Source organism: Sinocyclocheilus grahami, unplaced genomic scaffold (assembly GCF_001515645.1).
Source record: "Sinocyclocheilus grahami isolate Dianchi unplaced genomic scaffold, SAMN03320097.WGS_v1.1 scaffold18.1, whole genome shotgun sequence".
NCBI classification, from domain to species: domain Eukaryota; kingdom Metazoa; phylum Chordata; class Actinopteri; order Cypriniformes; family Cyprinidae; genus Sinocyclocheilus; species Sinocyclocheilus grahami.
The window spans coordinates 2,100,229-2,116,713 of NW_015505197.1; the positions used below are offsets into that span (position 1 = coordinate 2,100,229).

A 16,485-nucleotide genomic window follows, 5' to 3' on the forward strand; every position below is an offset into this window, starting at 1 on the left:
TTATCCTTTCTAATTTAATTCAATTCTAATTTAAAATAATCGTGCCGGTTAACTGTTAATAATCGGTTAACGAGCGTCGGTTGTTGGTTAGGAAAAATAACCGAAATGGACATCTCTAATTTAAAGAGACATGCACCGAAACGGCTCGCTGTGAACAGAGCTGTATTTGACAAGGTAAAATGGTGTTGTTTTACACAACCATTGAGGAACCAAAGTATTTTGCAGCTATTTCATGAAGACCCTAAAGAATCATACCAACTTGTGGAAAATTGGCATCTGATGTCCCCTTTAATGTATTTGTGCAGTGTGTAATACTTGAGTCTTCTTTGTTGAATCTTTAACTTCAGTTATACATACACCTTACCATCTCTCTCTCTCTCTCTCTCTCCTGTTTTATCACCCAGCCTGTGGAAAATGACAGTAGTGAATTTATTCCATCATCTTCAGTATCATCAGGTATGTGTAAATAGTAGAATACTACCATTCCTACTGTACACAACTGTCACCACAAATTGGACACAGTGTTATCAGAATGGGGCAAATGAGCATATGGTAATAATACACTGTACATTGCTAACAGTAAATCTACAGTTTTAAAAAGTTTTAGAATTCTATAATTTTTCTAAACTGAAATCATACATTAAATTTATTGACAACAGAAATTATTATATAATGTAATTTATGTATATATGTGTATATATATATATATATATATATATATATATATATATATATATATATATTAGGGCTGCAATAAATACCGTTTTGGCGCTGTTTAATGTGGAGTGACGGATCGCTGTAGCGCCTCAGTTCTACAGACGCGGCAGCGTGTAGCGCACGTGAACTGATCATCTCCTTCACATTAATACCAGTTTCAGCACAAAATAAACATGACTAAACATCTGAAGGTAAGTTAAAAGAAAGAGTGCAACTTTACAATCTGTGTCCTGTCATGTAATCGCTCAGTCAGTGTTTCAGTCGCGCAAAGACGTCAATATAACAGCTTGTAAACAATGTCACGTAAGGTCACATTTACCTCAGAAAAAACATATTCGGTGGAGTAAAACAGTGGAGAGGGGCATTTTGCTAAATATATGCACCATATAACATATTCATTATAAATTTTTATTTATGTTTGAATAAATCCATCAAGTTTTTATGACAGCCACCATTATGTTTATATATATATATATATATATATATAAATTAAAGTAGAAATATTATGTAATTGTAACTTTATCTTAAAAACTTTAAGTGCAATTTTAAAAAATCAGTCAATTTTAACCTCAAATATTATAATGTAGTACCAACTGACTCATGTATATTTTACAGCATTAGTTGAGAGATTTTTTTCCTTGAGAAAATTTGGCATGTACTGTACCTGATATATATCCAAAATAATCGATATTGGATCGAATCGCAAGCTTGTGAATGAGAATTGAAAATCGAATCGTGAAATTTGTGTCAAAACCCAGCCCTGATATATATATATATACACAAACCCGATTCCAAAAAAGTTGGGACACTGTACAAATTGTGAATAAAAACAGAATGCAATGATGTGGAAGTTTCAAATTTCAATATTTTATTCAGAATACAACATAGATGACATATCAAATGTTTAAACTGAGAAAATGTATCATTTTAAGGGGAAAATAAGTTGATTTTAAATTCTTTCAACATTTGATATGTTATCTATATTCTATTGTGAATAAAATATAAGTTTATGAGATTTGTAAATTATTCCATTCCTTTTTTACTCACAATTTGTACAGTGTCCCAACTTTTTTGGAATTGGGTTTGTATATATATATATATATATATATATATATATATATATATATAAAATCTTTTTTTTTGCAGTGTGTAGTTAGTCATTGATTACAAGAGTTTTCGTGTGAATAAGCTCAGTCAGTTGCACTGTGAGTGAGCACCCTTTGCTTGGTTTCTCTATATAATTCATTCACAGTTTGAAGAAAAGTTTTGTTTTTTATGCTGCTAAGAGGACCAAACGTCCACGTATGCTGTTTCAGGAGTGACAAACGTCAGTGTAAGAAAATTATGTGAGTGAATCCGCTAAACTATTCCGCGAGCTATTGCTTAGCAGGGCTGCCAACTTTTGAGTTCAGCATGGAGTAAGAAAGGGGAGTGGTCTGTTTCTTTATAATAAATATATTTACTTATAGATCTCCATAAGAATTGCACTATATGAATTATGTTTCTAAGTATGAAACTAAACCATTAGTAGGTGGTGGCAAGTCACTGACTAACGACTGAGTCATTGAATTGTTTGATTTGTTAAAAAGGACTGATTCATTCAGGAACAAAGCAAGTGACTGGTGATTTTACGAATATGTAATTTAATCATTTGCTTCTTTCTCTTCTGATGTTGCTTGACTGTGTTCTAAATATAAAAAACAAGAACTCATGCAAGCAGACATCACATCAGTGGCGCATAGTGAGAAAATGGACATGTGGCCTGAGAACAGTGTCAGATGCGTGAGGGTTGGCAACACTGGATATGACTGACAGTGATAACTGTAGAAACGGACGGAACACAACATCTGACAAGCCGATGTCAAAATAGACCTGTGCATTAAGTGAAGCAGTGTAAATGCCGAGCAGCAAACCTACAACAGCAACAAGTCTGTGTTGGCCAAATACATTTATCAGCTTCTAGTTAAAGATAAAAAAGTAAAGCACTCTTTTTCATGTGTCCTTTTTAAAGAAATGTTGAAAAAAATTAGTTTTTAAGTTAAATCTAAAAATATTTGAAGGTATTTAATGCATTATTATTTAATTATTATAACATTAACAATTAATTTATTTCATTTGTAGTTAACTAGGTCAAAAATAGTTCATAGTTATTAACCCTTCTAGACTGTTGGGGTCTGGGTTTATTTAATGACTTTCTGCGCTTGCTATACTTCGTACTTCAGTACTACTGGTTGTAATGGTAATTTCATTTCATTTTAATTTTAAAAGTGTCCATCAGGTGACAGAAAGGGTTTAAAATAAAATACGCTCCATAGATGAACAGCCCTTAGAGGGTTAAGAATCGTTTGTAAATTGGGTTTTGGAGTGCTATTGTTACTGTTTGCATTCATTTTTTGAGATATCCTGATTTTATGCAATGTCTGCTTTTCTTTCCCCACTCTCTAGACTTCAGTAAAGAACATAAGCCCTGTAAGGAGTGTTTATGTTCCACCCCTCCACCCAAAATCAGTGACCTGATGAACGACGAAGACCTTCTGTACACTCTAAGGCTGAAGCTGGATCCGACTCACTGCACTGTCAAAAACTGGAAGAACTTTGCAAGCCGCTGGGGAATGAGCTATGATGAGCTCACGCTTCTAGAGCAGCGCACACATGGTCCCACCTACCACAGTCCCACTCAAGAGTTCCTCCTGCGCTACAACCAGAAACCTGTCACGGAGCTCACCGAACTCTGCCAGCTCTACCAGCGCATTGATGTGCTTCGATTGCTCCAGAGGTGGATGGAGAACGACTGGCCCTCACGCTGGCAGCAGGCTCATTAGCTGGGACTTCACAATAACTGGACCTCAAAGGAGAAACGAGTTCGTAGTAACTGAAATTCATGACTGCAGTAATGGACAGCAGGTCAGAACACACATTACTGAACAGTGGTGGTGCAAAGACAGTGTTTACAAGGTAGTACACTGGATGTAGTTAAATTTTTTTTGTTAACCTTTGGCTGATTTCATCAGTCCAAATGTCACAGACTGGTTAACTGTATTAGTTATGTGACAAAAGGGTGAATAGAAAATAGGCTATATGCAGCAGCACGCCAGCACTTCAGGAGAAAACGGAAAGGTCGCTCAGATGTGACTACTCATTTAGATTCTGCCTGGAAATTCTCTGTGGTTCCAGTAATACAGCATTTAATTTATTTTTAATACAATCGGTCATCTGCTGGCAGTGTGCCACTGTTGGTAGTCTTATGAAGTTTCCTTAAATTAGTAACATATATGATGTCGAGTTACTGAGCTCAATATCTAAATGAGTTTTAAGACGGCTTTTGCAGACTTTATACACTGAAATTCATTCTGCTTATGTTCTATAAAAGAGACTCATTGTGCGGTGTCTGTTTGTGAAGTGGCCGGTTAAAATTTCAAAATTTGAATTTGAGCATGTAAAACATTGTGGTATATATCAAAATTCCCATTGCACTGAGCACTTGAATTTAATATCATGTTTGGTAGGAATGGCGCTTAATTTTTTTTCTTTATTTATAGTGTTTTGAGACTTTAAGAAAGATTTAGCATGCCTTAGAAAGGTAAAATACCAGTATAACTGCAGAGAACAATTGATCTGAAAGTTGACTGGACTTGCTTAATCATTCTGAGACGTTTTAAATTTAACTATTGAAAATATTAGTTTAAAAAATGCAGAGTGCGACTGTTTCAAAATGTGTGGTCAAATGTAAATGACAATGCAGGTAGGAAGGTAGAATGTGACAACATTACCTCTTCTAAACAAGACTCTTTTAAAAAGTGTTTGGTGTTGTGCTATGTACTCTACCTAGCTTTTTATTTCCTGTGTCTAAAAATTAAGGCCTGTTTGTGTGCATCAGGGTTTCTCTGTTTAAAAATAAAACTTTTATATGTACAGTTTTTGAAGATTGGTTATAATTACCATTATAGTGTAAATACAAAGTATTTTTTTCATCAATATATTATGAACTATTGGCATCGCTTGAATGTCAGTGGTGAATAACTAGCCTAAATAAATCATTGTAAATGATTTATTGCTGCACTGCATCTGTTTTTCACTGTTATCCTTTGAGGATCTTTAAAAAAAAAAAAAAAAAAAAAGGAATGCAGTATAACGGTCTCACATAATCAAACCGGGAGTGAGTGTTAAAATGAATTATCCATGCAAAGTTCATATCAAATTTTATTAAAGTATTTTGAGAGATTAGTGCCCTTGCAAATAAAGGTACACATGCTTCTTGTAACACACAAAGAGGTCTCACATAATCAAACCGGGAGTGAGTGTTAAAATGAATTATCCATGCAAAGTTCATATCAAATTTTATTAAAGTATTTTGAGAGATTAGTGCCCTTGCAAATAAAGGTACACATGCTTCTTGTAACACACAAAGACACACATGTGATATTTTATAGATGTAAAATTTTGACTTATTTTTTATGTTATTTTTTTCCAATTTGCAATACTGACATATATATATATATATATGTATATAACTGGAATGGAAATAAGTGTAAACAAAAGACTATATATTAGATAAAATTACATAAAACAGTGACAAAATAGACAGAATTACAGATTTGTCATTTTCCTTCATGTTTTCAGAAGATACAATCATTGCACATTTAAAGAGAACTTTATACAATTATATATATATATATATATATATAAAACTGAATATAAAAATAATTACATCTCTGTCAAATTCTGTAATGCTTGTCTGTTAATACGCTACCCATTTTAAAAGTAAACAGTTGGAGGTGTTTTTAATTTTTTTACATATTGTTCTACATATGTATTACCTATATGCAGTGGGTATGGAACTACACTAACAAGGCTCCTGGTTTTATTTAAAGTTTAATCTGTTGGCAAACCAAGCATGTTGTTCAAGCTGAGGGTAATCTTGGCGTCATCTTCGTTGCTAGTTGTATCAATTACTGGGTAGGCCTTTTCAGCATCAGGCTTTGTGACTTTAAATGTTCCTCTATTCACTTTTGTAGGGCTGCCTGGTTCTGAAGATATGCCGAAATCTGGGCTTGTAGTACGTGCATTAGACAACCTCAGCTTTTCCCGGATATCTACAGTAGCTGTCTGTCCATTGACCCCAGCAGATGGAGAAGAAGCTTTAAGATTTGCCTTGACTGACGAGACCGAGACAACCTCGTCAGTAGTTGTTTTTGTAGGGTCAGTACTGAGGTCAACCGTTCCAGTGATTTTTGGTAAGATACTGTCAATGTTGATGTCAGGTAGGGGGTGAGGCTTGAACAATGGTATATTTTTGGGGAGTTTAAGTTCTCCAGTGGTACCATTTACTTCTGGTGCTTTAATGTTTATATCCCCATCCTTTGATTCAGTAGATTTTCCCCATTTGAAAGGCCATTTTACCTTATGCTTGGAGCCCTCAACTTCAGCGTTGATGCTTGGAACATCTACATCAACCCCAGCATTTGGTAGACTCACATCAATATCAGGAGTACCAACCTCAGGTGCAGATAGGTTCAGATCTGGTCCACTTACATCTGCAGCAATGTCAGCATCAGGAGATTTGACTTTTGGACCAGATAGGTGGAACTTTTTGAATGTTGGGAATTTCAGCTTTCCTTTGGGAGCACTGATGTCAACGTCTGCTGTGGGAACATCTACATCAAGCCCAGGTTTTGGTAGACTCACATCAATATCAGGAGTACCAACCTCAGGTGCAGATAGGTTCAGATCTGGTCCACTTACATCTGCAGCAATGTCAGCATCAGGAGATTTGACTTTTGGACCAGATAGGTGGAACTTTTTGAATGTTGGGAATTTCAGCTTTCCTTTGGGAGCACTGATGTCAACGTCTGCTGTGGGAACATCTACATCAAGCCCAGCTTTTGGTAGACTCACATCAATATCAGGAGTACCAACCCCAGGTGCAGATAGGTTCAGATCTGGTCCATGTACATCAGCGGCAATGTCAACATCAGGAGATTTGACTTTTGAACCAGATAGGTTGGACTTTTTGAGTGCTGGGAATTTCAGCTTTCCTTTAGGAGCACTGATGTCAACGTCTGCTGTGGAAACATCTAAATCAACCCCAGCATTTGGTAGACTCACGTCAACATCAGGAGTACCAACCCCAGGTGCAGATAGGTTCAGATCTGGTCCATGTACATCAGCGGCAATGTCAACATCAGGAGATTTTACTTTTGGACCAGACAAGTTCAGCTTTTTGAGTGTTGGGAATTTCAGCTTTCCTTTGGGAGCACTGATGTCAACATCTGATTTGGGAAGGTTTATATCAGCATCTGACACTTTGACATATGCATCAACTGTTGGAGCTGAGAGGCTGAGATCAGGAGCTTCTGTATTTAAGTCAATCTCAGGTGTCTTCACTTTTGGACCAGAAAGTTCAACTTTTAGTTCCTTAAATGGAATCGGTTTCAGCTTTCCAGACTGAGCCTTTAAGTTTGGGGACGACTTGATATCTACATTGGGAACGCTGACCTCAGCTTTTGGTAAAGTTGCATTTACATCAGGCGCACTGATCTCAGCTTTGGGAAGATTTAGGTCAACACTAGGTGCATTTAATTCTCCTTTGAGTTTGGGAACTGAGAGATCTAGATCTGCTTTAGCATCCAGCTCAGGCCCTTTAACTTTTGGCCCAGACAAATTCAGTTTTGGCAAATTGAAATGTGGCAACTTCATTTTTCCAGATGGCGCATTAATGTCAACATCTGGGACTTTAAGGGTAGCATCAGGTCCTTCAAGCTCTGCTTTTGGCAAGTCTAGGTCTACATCTGAAGTGGAGAGTTTGAGATTTGGTGACTTTACATTTCCCCCAATGTTTGCAGTTGGAGCATTCAAGTTGGCTTTTGACAAACCAATGTCTAAAGAGGGAGTAGAAATGTCACCTTCAAATTTAGGTGTGGAAACACTAAGATTGGGTGCTTTAACATTTACATTAGGTCCTTTGAGTTCTGCTGTGGGGATGTTCACATCTACATCAGGTGCATCTAGATTTGGGGTTTTAACCCGAGGTCCAGAAAGATCAAATTTAGGCATCTTAAAGTGAGGTAGCTTCGCTTTTCCAGAGGGGGCATCGATATTTACTTTAGGAGCATTTATGTCAATGTCTGAGACTTCGAGGTCTACATTTGGACTTTTGACATTAGTATCTGGTAAGTTCAGATCCACATCTGGAGCAATAAATTTGCCATCCACTTTGGGTGCTGAAAGACTGAGATCTGGAGCTTTCAGGTCTAGGTTCGGTCCATGGAGATCTGCCTGTGCATTGAGGTCTACATCTGGACCTTTCATTTTTGGCCTAGATAGATTTATTTTTGGCAGTTTAACATGGGGCTTCTTTAAATTTGCAGATGGAGTTTCTATGTCAATATCTGGTGTCGTCACATCAACAGCTGGAGTTTTAATATCTAGATCTGGTGCAGAGAGGTTGAGGTCTGGGGTCTTAACATCTAGATTCGGTCCATTTAATTCAGCTTTTGGCAGATTAATATCTACCCCAGGAGCTGACATGTCCAAGTCTGGTGTTTGTACCCCTGCATTTAGATTTGGAGTTTTCAGCTTTGATTTATGTAAGTTTAGCTTTGGCATTTTAAGAGTGGGGAACTTGTGCTTTCCAGACGGAGCATTAATGTCTACATCAGGTGCTTTTACATCAACATCAGCCCTTGGTAAATTGACATCTGCATTTGGGATGCTGATATCCCCATCTATCTTTGGTGCTGAGAGACTTAAATCAGGTGTTGAGACATTGGCATCTAAGCCAACCTCTGGTGCTTTAACCTTCTGCCCAAATGTGGGTTTCTTAAATGTTAACCATTTTGTCTTGCCAGAGGGAGCATTTATATTGGCATCAGGAGTTTTAATGTCTACATCTGGAGCTTCAAGATTGGCTCTTGGCAGATCAATGTCAACATTTGGTGCACTAACATCTGCATTTAATTTTGGGGCAGAAAGATTTGCATCAACACTCGCCTCTGGTACTTTCACTTTTGTAGTTTTTGCTTTCTTTAATTTAGGAAATGTAATCTTGCCAGAGGGAGCTTCAATATTAGCTTTTGGTTTTTTTATGTCCAGGTTTGGACCACTGAGCTCAGTTTTTGGCAAGGTCATGTCTACTTCAGGGGTGCCAATTTCTCCATTAATCTTTGGGGCTGACAGATTCAGATCAGGGGTTTTTAGGTCAGCGTTTATGTCTGTGGCAGTTAAATTCACATCACCATCAATCCTTGGTTTTTTAGCGTGTAGACTGAAGGTGGGCATTTTGAACTTGGCTGTTTTGGTCTTCAGTTCAGGCTTGTCCACATTAACAGAAACATCTGGGGTGTTAAGAGTAGGGGTAGAGACACTGACATCAGGTGCTTCTAATGTACCATCCAGACCTGCTCCATTGAGATTTGGTGCAGACATGCCAAAAGTTGGTTGTTTGAACCCTCGGTGGCTGAAGTTAGGTGTGGCATCCTTTAGCTCAATCTGTGGCATTTCTGCATTTACTGCTGGGGTTGAGATCCCACTCTTAAGGCTTGGGGCATTTATCTGTCCTTTCAGCCCATTAACCTGAACACCTGGTGCTTGAAGTCCTGCCTCACTGTTTAATCGGAGATCACCAAGAGACTAAAGAGAAAGATGAGATGAAGACATCGTGAGACCTATTTAGTCTCTATTTTTCCTTTTATCTTTCTTTAATTCACAAGGTTGCTTACCAGTCCTGCTTTCAGATCCTTTGCTGTCTTAAGTTCAAGGTTCTTGTCATAGGACTTGAGGATTCTGATCAAGTTTAGCACTTCATCTTTACTGAGGTGGTCCAGATGAATGGTTGCAGCAACAAGCTGATCATCTGTAAGAGACAAAAAGAGAGGATAAGGACAAGGTATGTTACAGAATCCATTATTATCATTAAGTTTGCGTGTTATATGATTGAGGCATCATATAGGATACATGTGAGTTCTTTACCTTCCTTCAGATTAATTGCTGGATTCGTGATTCGTGTGACGACGGCCCCTCCTTTTTCTGTGTCCTCCAAAGTTACACTCTCTGAGTGGACATGAATCTTTGTTTCTCCATTCTGCACATGAACAAGGTGACTTACTACCATACATTAGTGTTTTGTTAATAATCTCATAAATACATAATATTATTTGCAAAAGTAAAAAATTATGTACTATGCCATGGCAAGGTTGTAATCAGAAGTATAATGAATGTGTGAAATGCAATTAAAGGCGCTGTAAATTACTGTTAGCCTTGTTGAAACCTCCAGCAGACCTAACCATGGAGTCAGACATGACCTGTCTTCTGATTGGCTAAATAAATCTGACTACGTCTGTCAGGTATTAGGAATATTTTCTGTGCCAATTTTGTTAAAAAATGACAAAATCTTTAAATTGTTATTTTGGTGAGAGGGTACCAACCATCATGTCTTCACTTCTTTAAATGCAACTGACATGTCATGAATACCGGTTTTCAGGAAACCTGTCAAAACAAAAAGCAACAAGACTTGAAGTAATCTTTATCATTATATTTAGGACTGTATTATATGGATATTCATTTGAGTTTTTTTTTTTTTTTTTTTTAAGTAGGCTATACATTTCTAAGGGAAATGACTGATCTAAAGCCATTCAAACAAACATTTTATTTTAGTATTTTTAGGAATATACAAAGGTAGTACAATGACTAATTGTAATTTGAATTTAAGGCAAGTCTAAGCACCACTGTATTATACGTTTTTAAAAGATGAATTGATTGATTGATTGCATTGTTGTTGTTTTTATCAATATCAATTATTTAAATATTAACTAAAAATAACAAACATTGCATATTAAATAAGGGAAAGAGGAAGTGGCAGGGAAAAGTCAGGAACCACCTTCAGTTTTTCAAAGACAGAGATGTAATTGGCTGTAATGCTGTTAATCACATGTTCCATAGATCTCACAGTGAGAAGTAAATAAGATAGGAAGATACTATTCCATGCTGCAAACCACATTGTTTAGAACAAAATATAAACAAATGATGCTTTATGATGCTCCCTTTTAAGGTCTGCAATCTTGCAATCAATCACATGGGCTGTGGCTTTATGACATTATGGCATCTTTATTCTCTCACTAAGGTTTGAGCTAACATTTCATAGGCCAGCAGAGATGTTTATTATTATAGTTTTTTTAACAAAAGAATTGCAGAAAACGTGCATATGTGCAAAGTACAGCCTCAACATGACCAGTGCTTTTTAATAATAATAATAGATTTCATTTCTAACGCACTTTATATACAAGCAGAAGTACTACAGATTAAAAAAGAAATGTTTTAACTTGGTATTCTGTCTCTGTAACAGATTGTGTATGTGTGGTTTGTGTCAGGAATGTTTTAGGAATGGATGGACTGTGGAGAATGAGGAGAACCAGTTTGTTCAGATGAAAGAAAGATGAGGAGATAAATACAAGGTCACTCTGTATCTCTCTTGCCTTTTTTTCTCCCTAAATGTCTGTCTTCCATTTTTCTCAGTTTTGCCTCTCTAAAGCACATTATTCAGACTGCGATTAGAACGGTCAGATGGTCTTGACAATATAGTTCAGATTTCATGGTCAAGATTTGAACAATATAATTACTCAGCTCAGTAAAGCCTTGTTTAATCAGCAGGGGGAATCATTTATTGTTTCAGCTCCACCCACCACCACAACAGCTTCCCAAAGACTTGCTTCTATTGCTATCATAAGTTGTAAGTTATTCCTCATACAGCCTGCACATGATGCTTGATGATGAGTTAGTGCTGAAAGTTTCAGCTTAACAAAAGATCAAAATATTTATCCTGTTCACTACTAGTATTAATATCTGAAACCTCAATAGACTCACATTTTAACAACAATCAGAGCACAGTCCACACCAAACACAAATATTCAATGAGATATTAAAGGAGCTGCTTAAACAACAGAACAGTCTACTTTAGGCCTGATTTGACATGACAAACCTATATTTTGCAAGTAACTGAATTTATCAGTTCCCATCAGATGAAGATGCAGGATGATAAATTGCATTATGGTGTTCTGATTCTGTATGATCTATATAAGCACTGGACAGTGGAAAATGAGTCACTTACCCAATGTCGTTCATGAGACTGTGTCCGCAGCCACTGATGTTGATACCTCTAAACTCCAGGTGGATATGACTGTCATCCTCTCTGTCATGAGGTTTCTGTCAGATAAATGCACGTGAAGCAACCAAACAGGTTCTACAGCACCAGCATGACAATCACACACACACATAGCAACACTCACCGAAACTACAGATACAGAGAGTAAGTTTGAAAGTGATTGTAAATTTACATGTAAATCTGTGACATGATGCAGTTACATGTTGGTGTCATACATTTTAAATTCATTATGATTTTTTTTTATTATTTGTATGTTTTCTGCATCACAGAGAGCTTCTGTTCAGAATTGCCAAAGCAACTGCGATTCAATCAGCCCCAAAAACTGTTCAAAATCCAGAATGGAAAAAACATCATAAAATTATCATATTTGAACTATGGTGAGCTAAATTATGTTTTAGTCAAGTACGTGGCCAAATATTTAACATTTGTGGGGAACCATGTCCCCATTAATGTCTATGGTAGCTAGGATTCAGTCATATCCTTAGAAACAACAGCATAGAAACATCCCATGAGAAAAACCAAAGTGTGTTTTGTCAACAGTGAAATATTGCAAGACTGTTGTGTTTGCAAGGGTTTGGCCTTACAGTCTTGTGCCACACACCCTTAAGTTATTTCTGAAATGCATATGAATGCATAGCACTACAGAAAGGTTTCAGCTGGTTGTGTTTTGATAGTTTCAATAGAGAATTCTGTATAACATAAGAAGATACAGTATTTTGAAAAACCTTCAATCAACACTGGACTGACTGACTTTCATTGTATGGGCAAAAAAGTAGACACATTCTTCGGAATATCTTCTTTTGTGTTCCACACAATGTCACACAGGTTTGGAACGATATGAGGGTGAGTAAATGATGACAGAATTTTTGGGTAAACTTTTAACGTTAATTTAACGTTTATTGCAACACCCACAAACCCAGACTGAAATGTATTTCGGAAGTGCTTGTTCATATTTCTCAGCATACTGAGGCATATTCAATCAAATTAGCCCACAAACGTCCAACAGGAAACGCTCCGGTTACTATCGTAACCTCGGTTCCCTGAGAGCGGGAACGAGACATCACGGAGACAACATTCTCCGTTATGGGAACTCCTTCCCTTCCAACCTTTCCTGAAGTCCTATTGGCTCCCGCCAGTCCAAATGACTGGCCAATTGACGCGAATTATGCAAACCGCATGCAAATACTGACGAGCTCAAGCGGCAGTATAAAATGCGGTGCACGCGACAATTACGTCAGAATCTGATACTGAACACAGATTTAGCTGATCGAGTAGCGAACACGGCGACCACCGTGATGTCTCGTTCCCGCTCTCAGGGAACCGAGGTTACGATAGTAACCGGAGCGTTCCCTCTCGAGCTTTCACGAGACATCACGGAGATGCCGAAAGTTGGCCGAACGGTCAATGTAAATCCTAAAAGCCCTGACGGGACGGGGCACACCGAAGTCTGAGCGTCCGCCTCACGCGAGGTCGATGACTCAGAAGACAGGGCAGACAGCGAAACAGTCTGCTCTCTGAAGGGGGTAGATAGCTCTCCACCGAGTCGAAGCACGCTCCCAGATATGTTATAGATTGACTCGGGGCGAGAATGCTCTTCTGCGTGTTGACACATAGCCCTAGGGACTCCAAGTGACGAAGCAGCGTGTTTATATGGCTGACTAGCGTGTCCCACATCCAACACACAAACATTTGAAACCATGAACTTGTGGCGCTTGGGAGCCGGGCCTCTCACGCACTCTCCTCCTCTCTTCAGACCGTCAGGACGACTGCTTAGCCGGTGGCGGCGGGCGAGAGTCACATCGCGGGCTCCTCCGCTGGCCGTGGCGTTTCCTCCCGGGACCCCACGCCTTCCTGCTGTCAACATCTTTGAGGTCAGCTAGGTTCAACCAAAGGTGCCTCAGAAGGACGACCATAAAACCCATGGCCTTACCCACAGCCTGGGCCGCTCGCTTCGTCGCCATCAGCGCGAAGTCCGTCGCCACGCGCAGATCCTTAACGGCCTCTGCGATGAGGGCTCCGCCCTCCGCTGCCTGCAGGAGCTTCGCCTGAAAAACCTGCAGCACTGCCATGGCGTGCAGCGCGGAAGCCGCCTCGCCATCAGACGCATATGCTTTATTAGCAAGGTGGGCGGTGGTCCTGCACGGCTTTGAGGGGAGGCTGATGTCTGAGCCTAGGGTCTTGGCTGCTGCAGGACACAGGTGCGCCGCGACGGTCTCCTCGACTGGGGGAGAGCGCACGTACCCGTGGGCCTCCGCCCCATCCACGTGGGAAAAAATGGCCTGTGTGGCAGAGTGGACGCGCGCTGATTGGGGCGCAGACCATGTTTTTACCAGCTCCTCGTGTACGTCGGGGAAAAAGGGGACCGACGTCCTCGAGTCAGCTTTCCGGGTGGACCTGAAATACCAGGAGTCAAGCTTACTCCTGGCAGGCTCCTCTGGAGGACTCCAGGTAAGCTCCAACTCCTGGACAGCCCTTGACAGAACCCTCATGAGCTCCTCCTGGAGGTCTGGGGGCCCCATGCTCTCCGGCTGATCGGACTCCGATCCCGCCCAATCCTCCCTCTCCGAGGCCGAGATGGACATCGAGTCATCCCCCTCCTCCTGGCTAAAGGATACAAACTCCGCGATGTTGGAAGGAGGGCGGAAGCAGTCCTCGGGGAGTGAGACCGGGGAACGGGGTGACCGTTGGGGTTGGTGGAGCGACAAGACGACGCTCCCGTCACCGGGAGGGCCCACCAGCGGCACGCTGGCGGCAGTGGGCCTCATCCCGAATAGGCCGCGAGCCACATCACGGCAGGTCCGGAGCACGAGGGCCGGAAGGTTCACGCAATGCCCGCAGTTGGACTCGTCCAGCGCCGCCTCGGCGTGGGCCTGGCCCAGGCAGGCGACGCAGTAGTCGTGCTGATCCGGCGGCGCTATCGGTCCCGCGCAGATCTTGCAGATTGTTGCCATAGTGAATTCAACAGGTGAAGTAGAAGATTCTGACGTAATTGTCGCGTGCACCGCATTTTATACTGCCGCTTGAGCTCGTCAGTATTTGCATGCGGTTTGCATACTTCGCGTCAATTGGCCAGTCATTTGGACTGGCGGGAGCCAATAGGACTTCAGGAAAGGTTGGAAGGGAAGGAGTTCCCATAACGGAGAAATATCTCCGTGATGTCTCGTGAAAGCTCGAGAGGGAACTGCTGTTTGGTTGAGTAATACTGAAAGTTTGAAAAAGATGCCTAATGAAACAAACCATGAAGTCATCAAGGTGTTAATGCAATGCGTTTGTTGTTTCCAGTCTGCCATACAATAAAGACTTTATTGTAAGAGTTTTTGTTTTATTTCATGAACGGTAGTACAGCCACATTTCATAGTAAGTAATCATAGTACGTTTCATAATAAGTGATCTATTTAGCATGCTTTGAAAAGTAATACTATTAGTCACCCATCTTGCAACCTTAAAATCTCGGCAGCAGAAATGGAGCCCAATCTTAACCACTATTCATGCAGAAAATAGCCACTATGAAGTGTTTCATTTAAAAGAAGAGACAGGCCTAATGTCAATGCAAATGAGTAACCACTCATTTTCACACTATGCAGGGTTTGTTGGTATTTATTCGCAGTGAGAATGTGATTTAACTCCATGGACTCTAAACGGTGCTGCAATTGTGAATGTTTACAGTTCAGTACAAAGGTAAAAGTTTATGAACCGAATGAGATTTTATATTTTGAAAGCACTCACTACACTCTTAAAATAAAGGTGCTTTACGATGCCGTAGAAGAACCTTTTTGTCTAAATGGTTACATAAAGAACCTTTAACATCTGAAGAACCTTTCTGTTCTGTAAGATTACAAAAATCTGTAAGATTACAAAAAGGTAAGAAAGAGATGGTTCTTTAAAGAACCTTTGACTGAATGGTTCTTTGTGGAACCAAAAATGGTTCTTCTATGGCATCGCTTGAAGAACCTTTTGAAGCACCTTTATTTTTAAGAGTGTAAGTCAGCAAGTGATATCTGGTTATTAAACAGTATATCAGTGATTGTTAAATGCTTTCTCCAAAAAATAAACTATCACACACATTTAAAAATCCACCCAGTGAAATGTAGATTGAAGAAGTTTCATTTTTTCAAGATTTCAAGTAGTCAAAAGTGCATCTAACTGAAGAATCACCCATTTATGACCCTCATCTTAGCTGATTTCACTGTGTACTTAGCAAAGCTCCTATTGAATGCACTGTCATGAAATCCACAGATGTATTACTGAACCTCAAAAGAAAGTGTTTGAGAGAGGAAAGCACCTTGTGTGCTTAGCGTAGGCTAATGCATGAAGGCTGACTGTGGCATTGAGCTCGTGCACATGTTGTGGCAAGAGCAGTACTTTCGCCTTAAGGGAGAGACTTTGGAGTTGAGTCTTTGACTTGTATTTATTTGTGTTACATCTAAATATCAGCGTCTGGGCATCAGGTATGAACTTGTCTCCTTCATTGTATCTCTGTAATGAAATACAGTCACCAGCAACTGGGAAACAAAAGCTCTCCGCTAGCCGTAAACGTGTTAAGGCCTCGCCATTAATTAAGGAAGAACCTCATAGTGGTGGAAGCAAAAACACAGGAATGAAAGTTGCTTCAG

At 39.6% G+C, this 16,485-nt stretch overlaps 2 protein-coding genes across 2 annotated transcripts in view; one reads left to right on the top strand and one right to left on the bottom strand.

Moving 5' to 3' along the window:
* LOC107553365 (ectodysplasin-A receptor-associated adapter protein-like) overlaps positions 1-4,914 on the top strand; it is an 11,214-nt gene extending 6,300 nt beyond the window's left edge. The window contains exon 6 of the mRNA XM_016235573.1: positions 3,163-4,914. Within this exon, the coding sequence (XP_016091059.1) occupies positions 3,163-3,539 (377 nt within the window). The 3' untranslated portion in view covers positions 3,540-4,914. The remainder of the gene's footprint in view (positions 1-3,162) is intronic.
* A 332-nt stretch (positions 4,915-5,246) lies between these two features.
* On the bottom strand, positions 5,247-11,890 carry LOC107553358 (neuroblast differentiation-associated protein AHNAK-like). Its single transcript, XM_016235566.1, has 5 exons — positions 11,819-11,890; positions 10,140-10,200; positions 9,685-9,796; positions 9,435-9,568; positions 5,247-9,345 (listed from the first exon to the last, which is right to left on the bottom strand). The coding sequence occupies exons 2-5, from the start codon at positions 10,143-10,145 to the stop codon at positions 5,590-5,592; spliced, it is 4,008 nt and encodes a 1,335-aa protein (XP_016091052.1). The 5' UTR covers positions 10,146-10,200; positions 11,819-11,890; the 3' UTR covers positions 5,247-5,589.
* Positions 11,891-16,485: the final 4,595 nt, after the last annotated feature.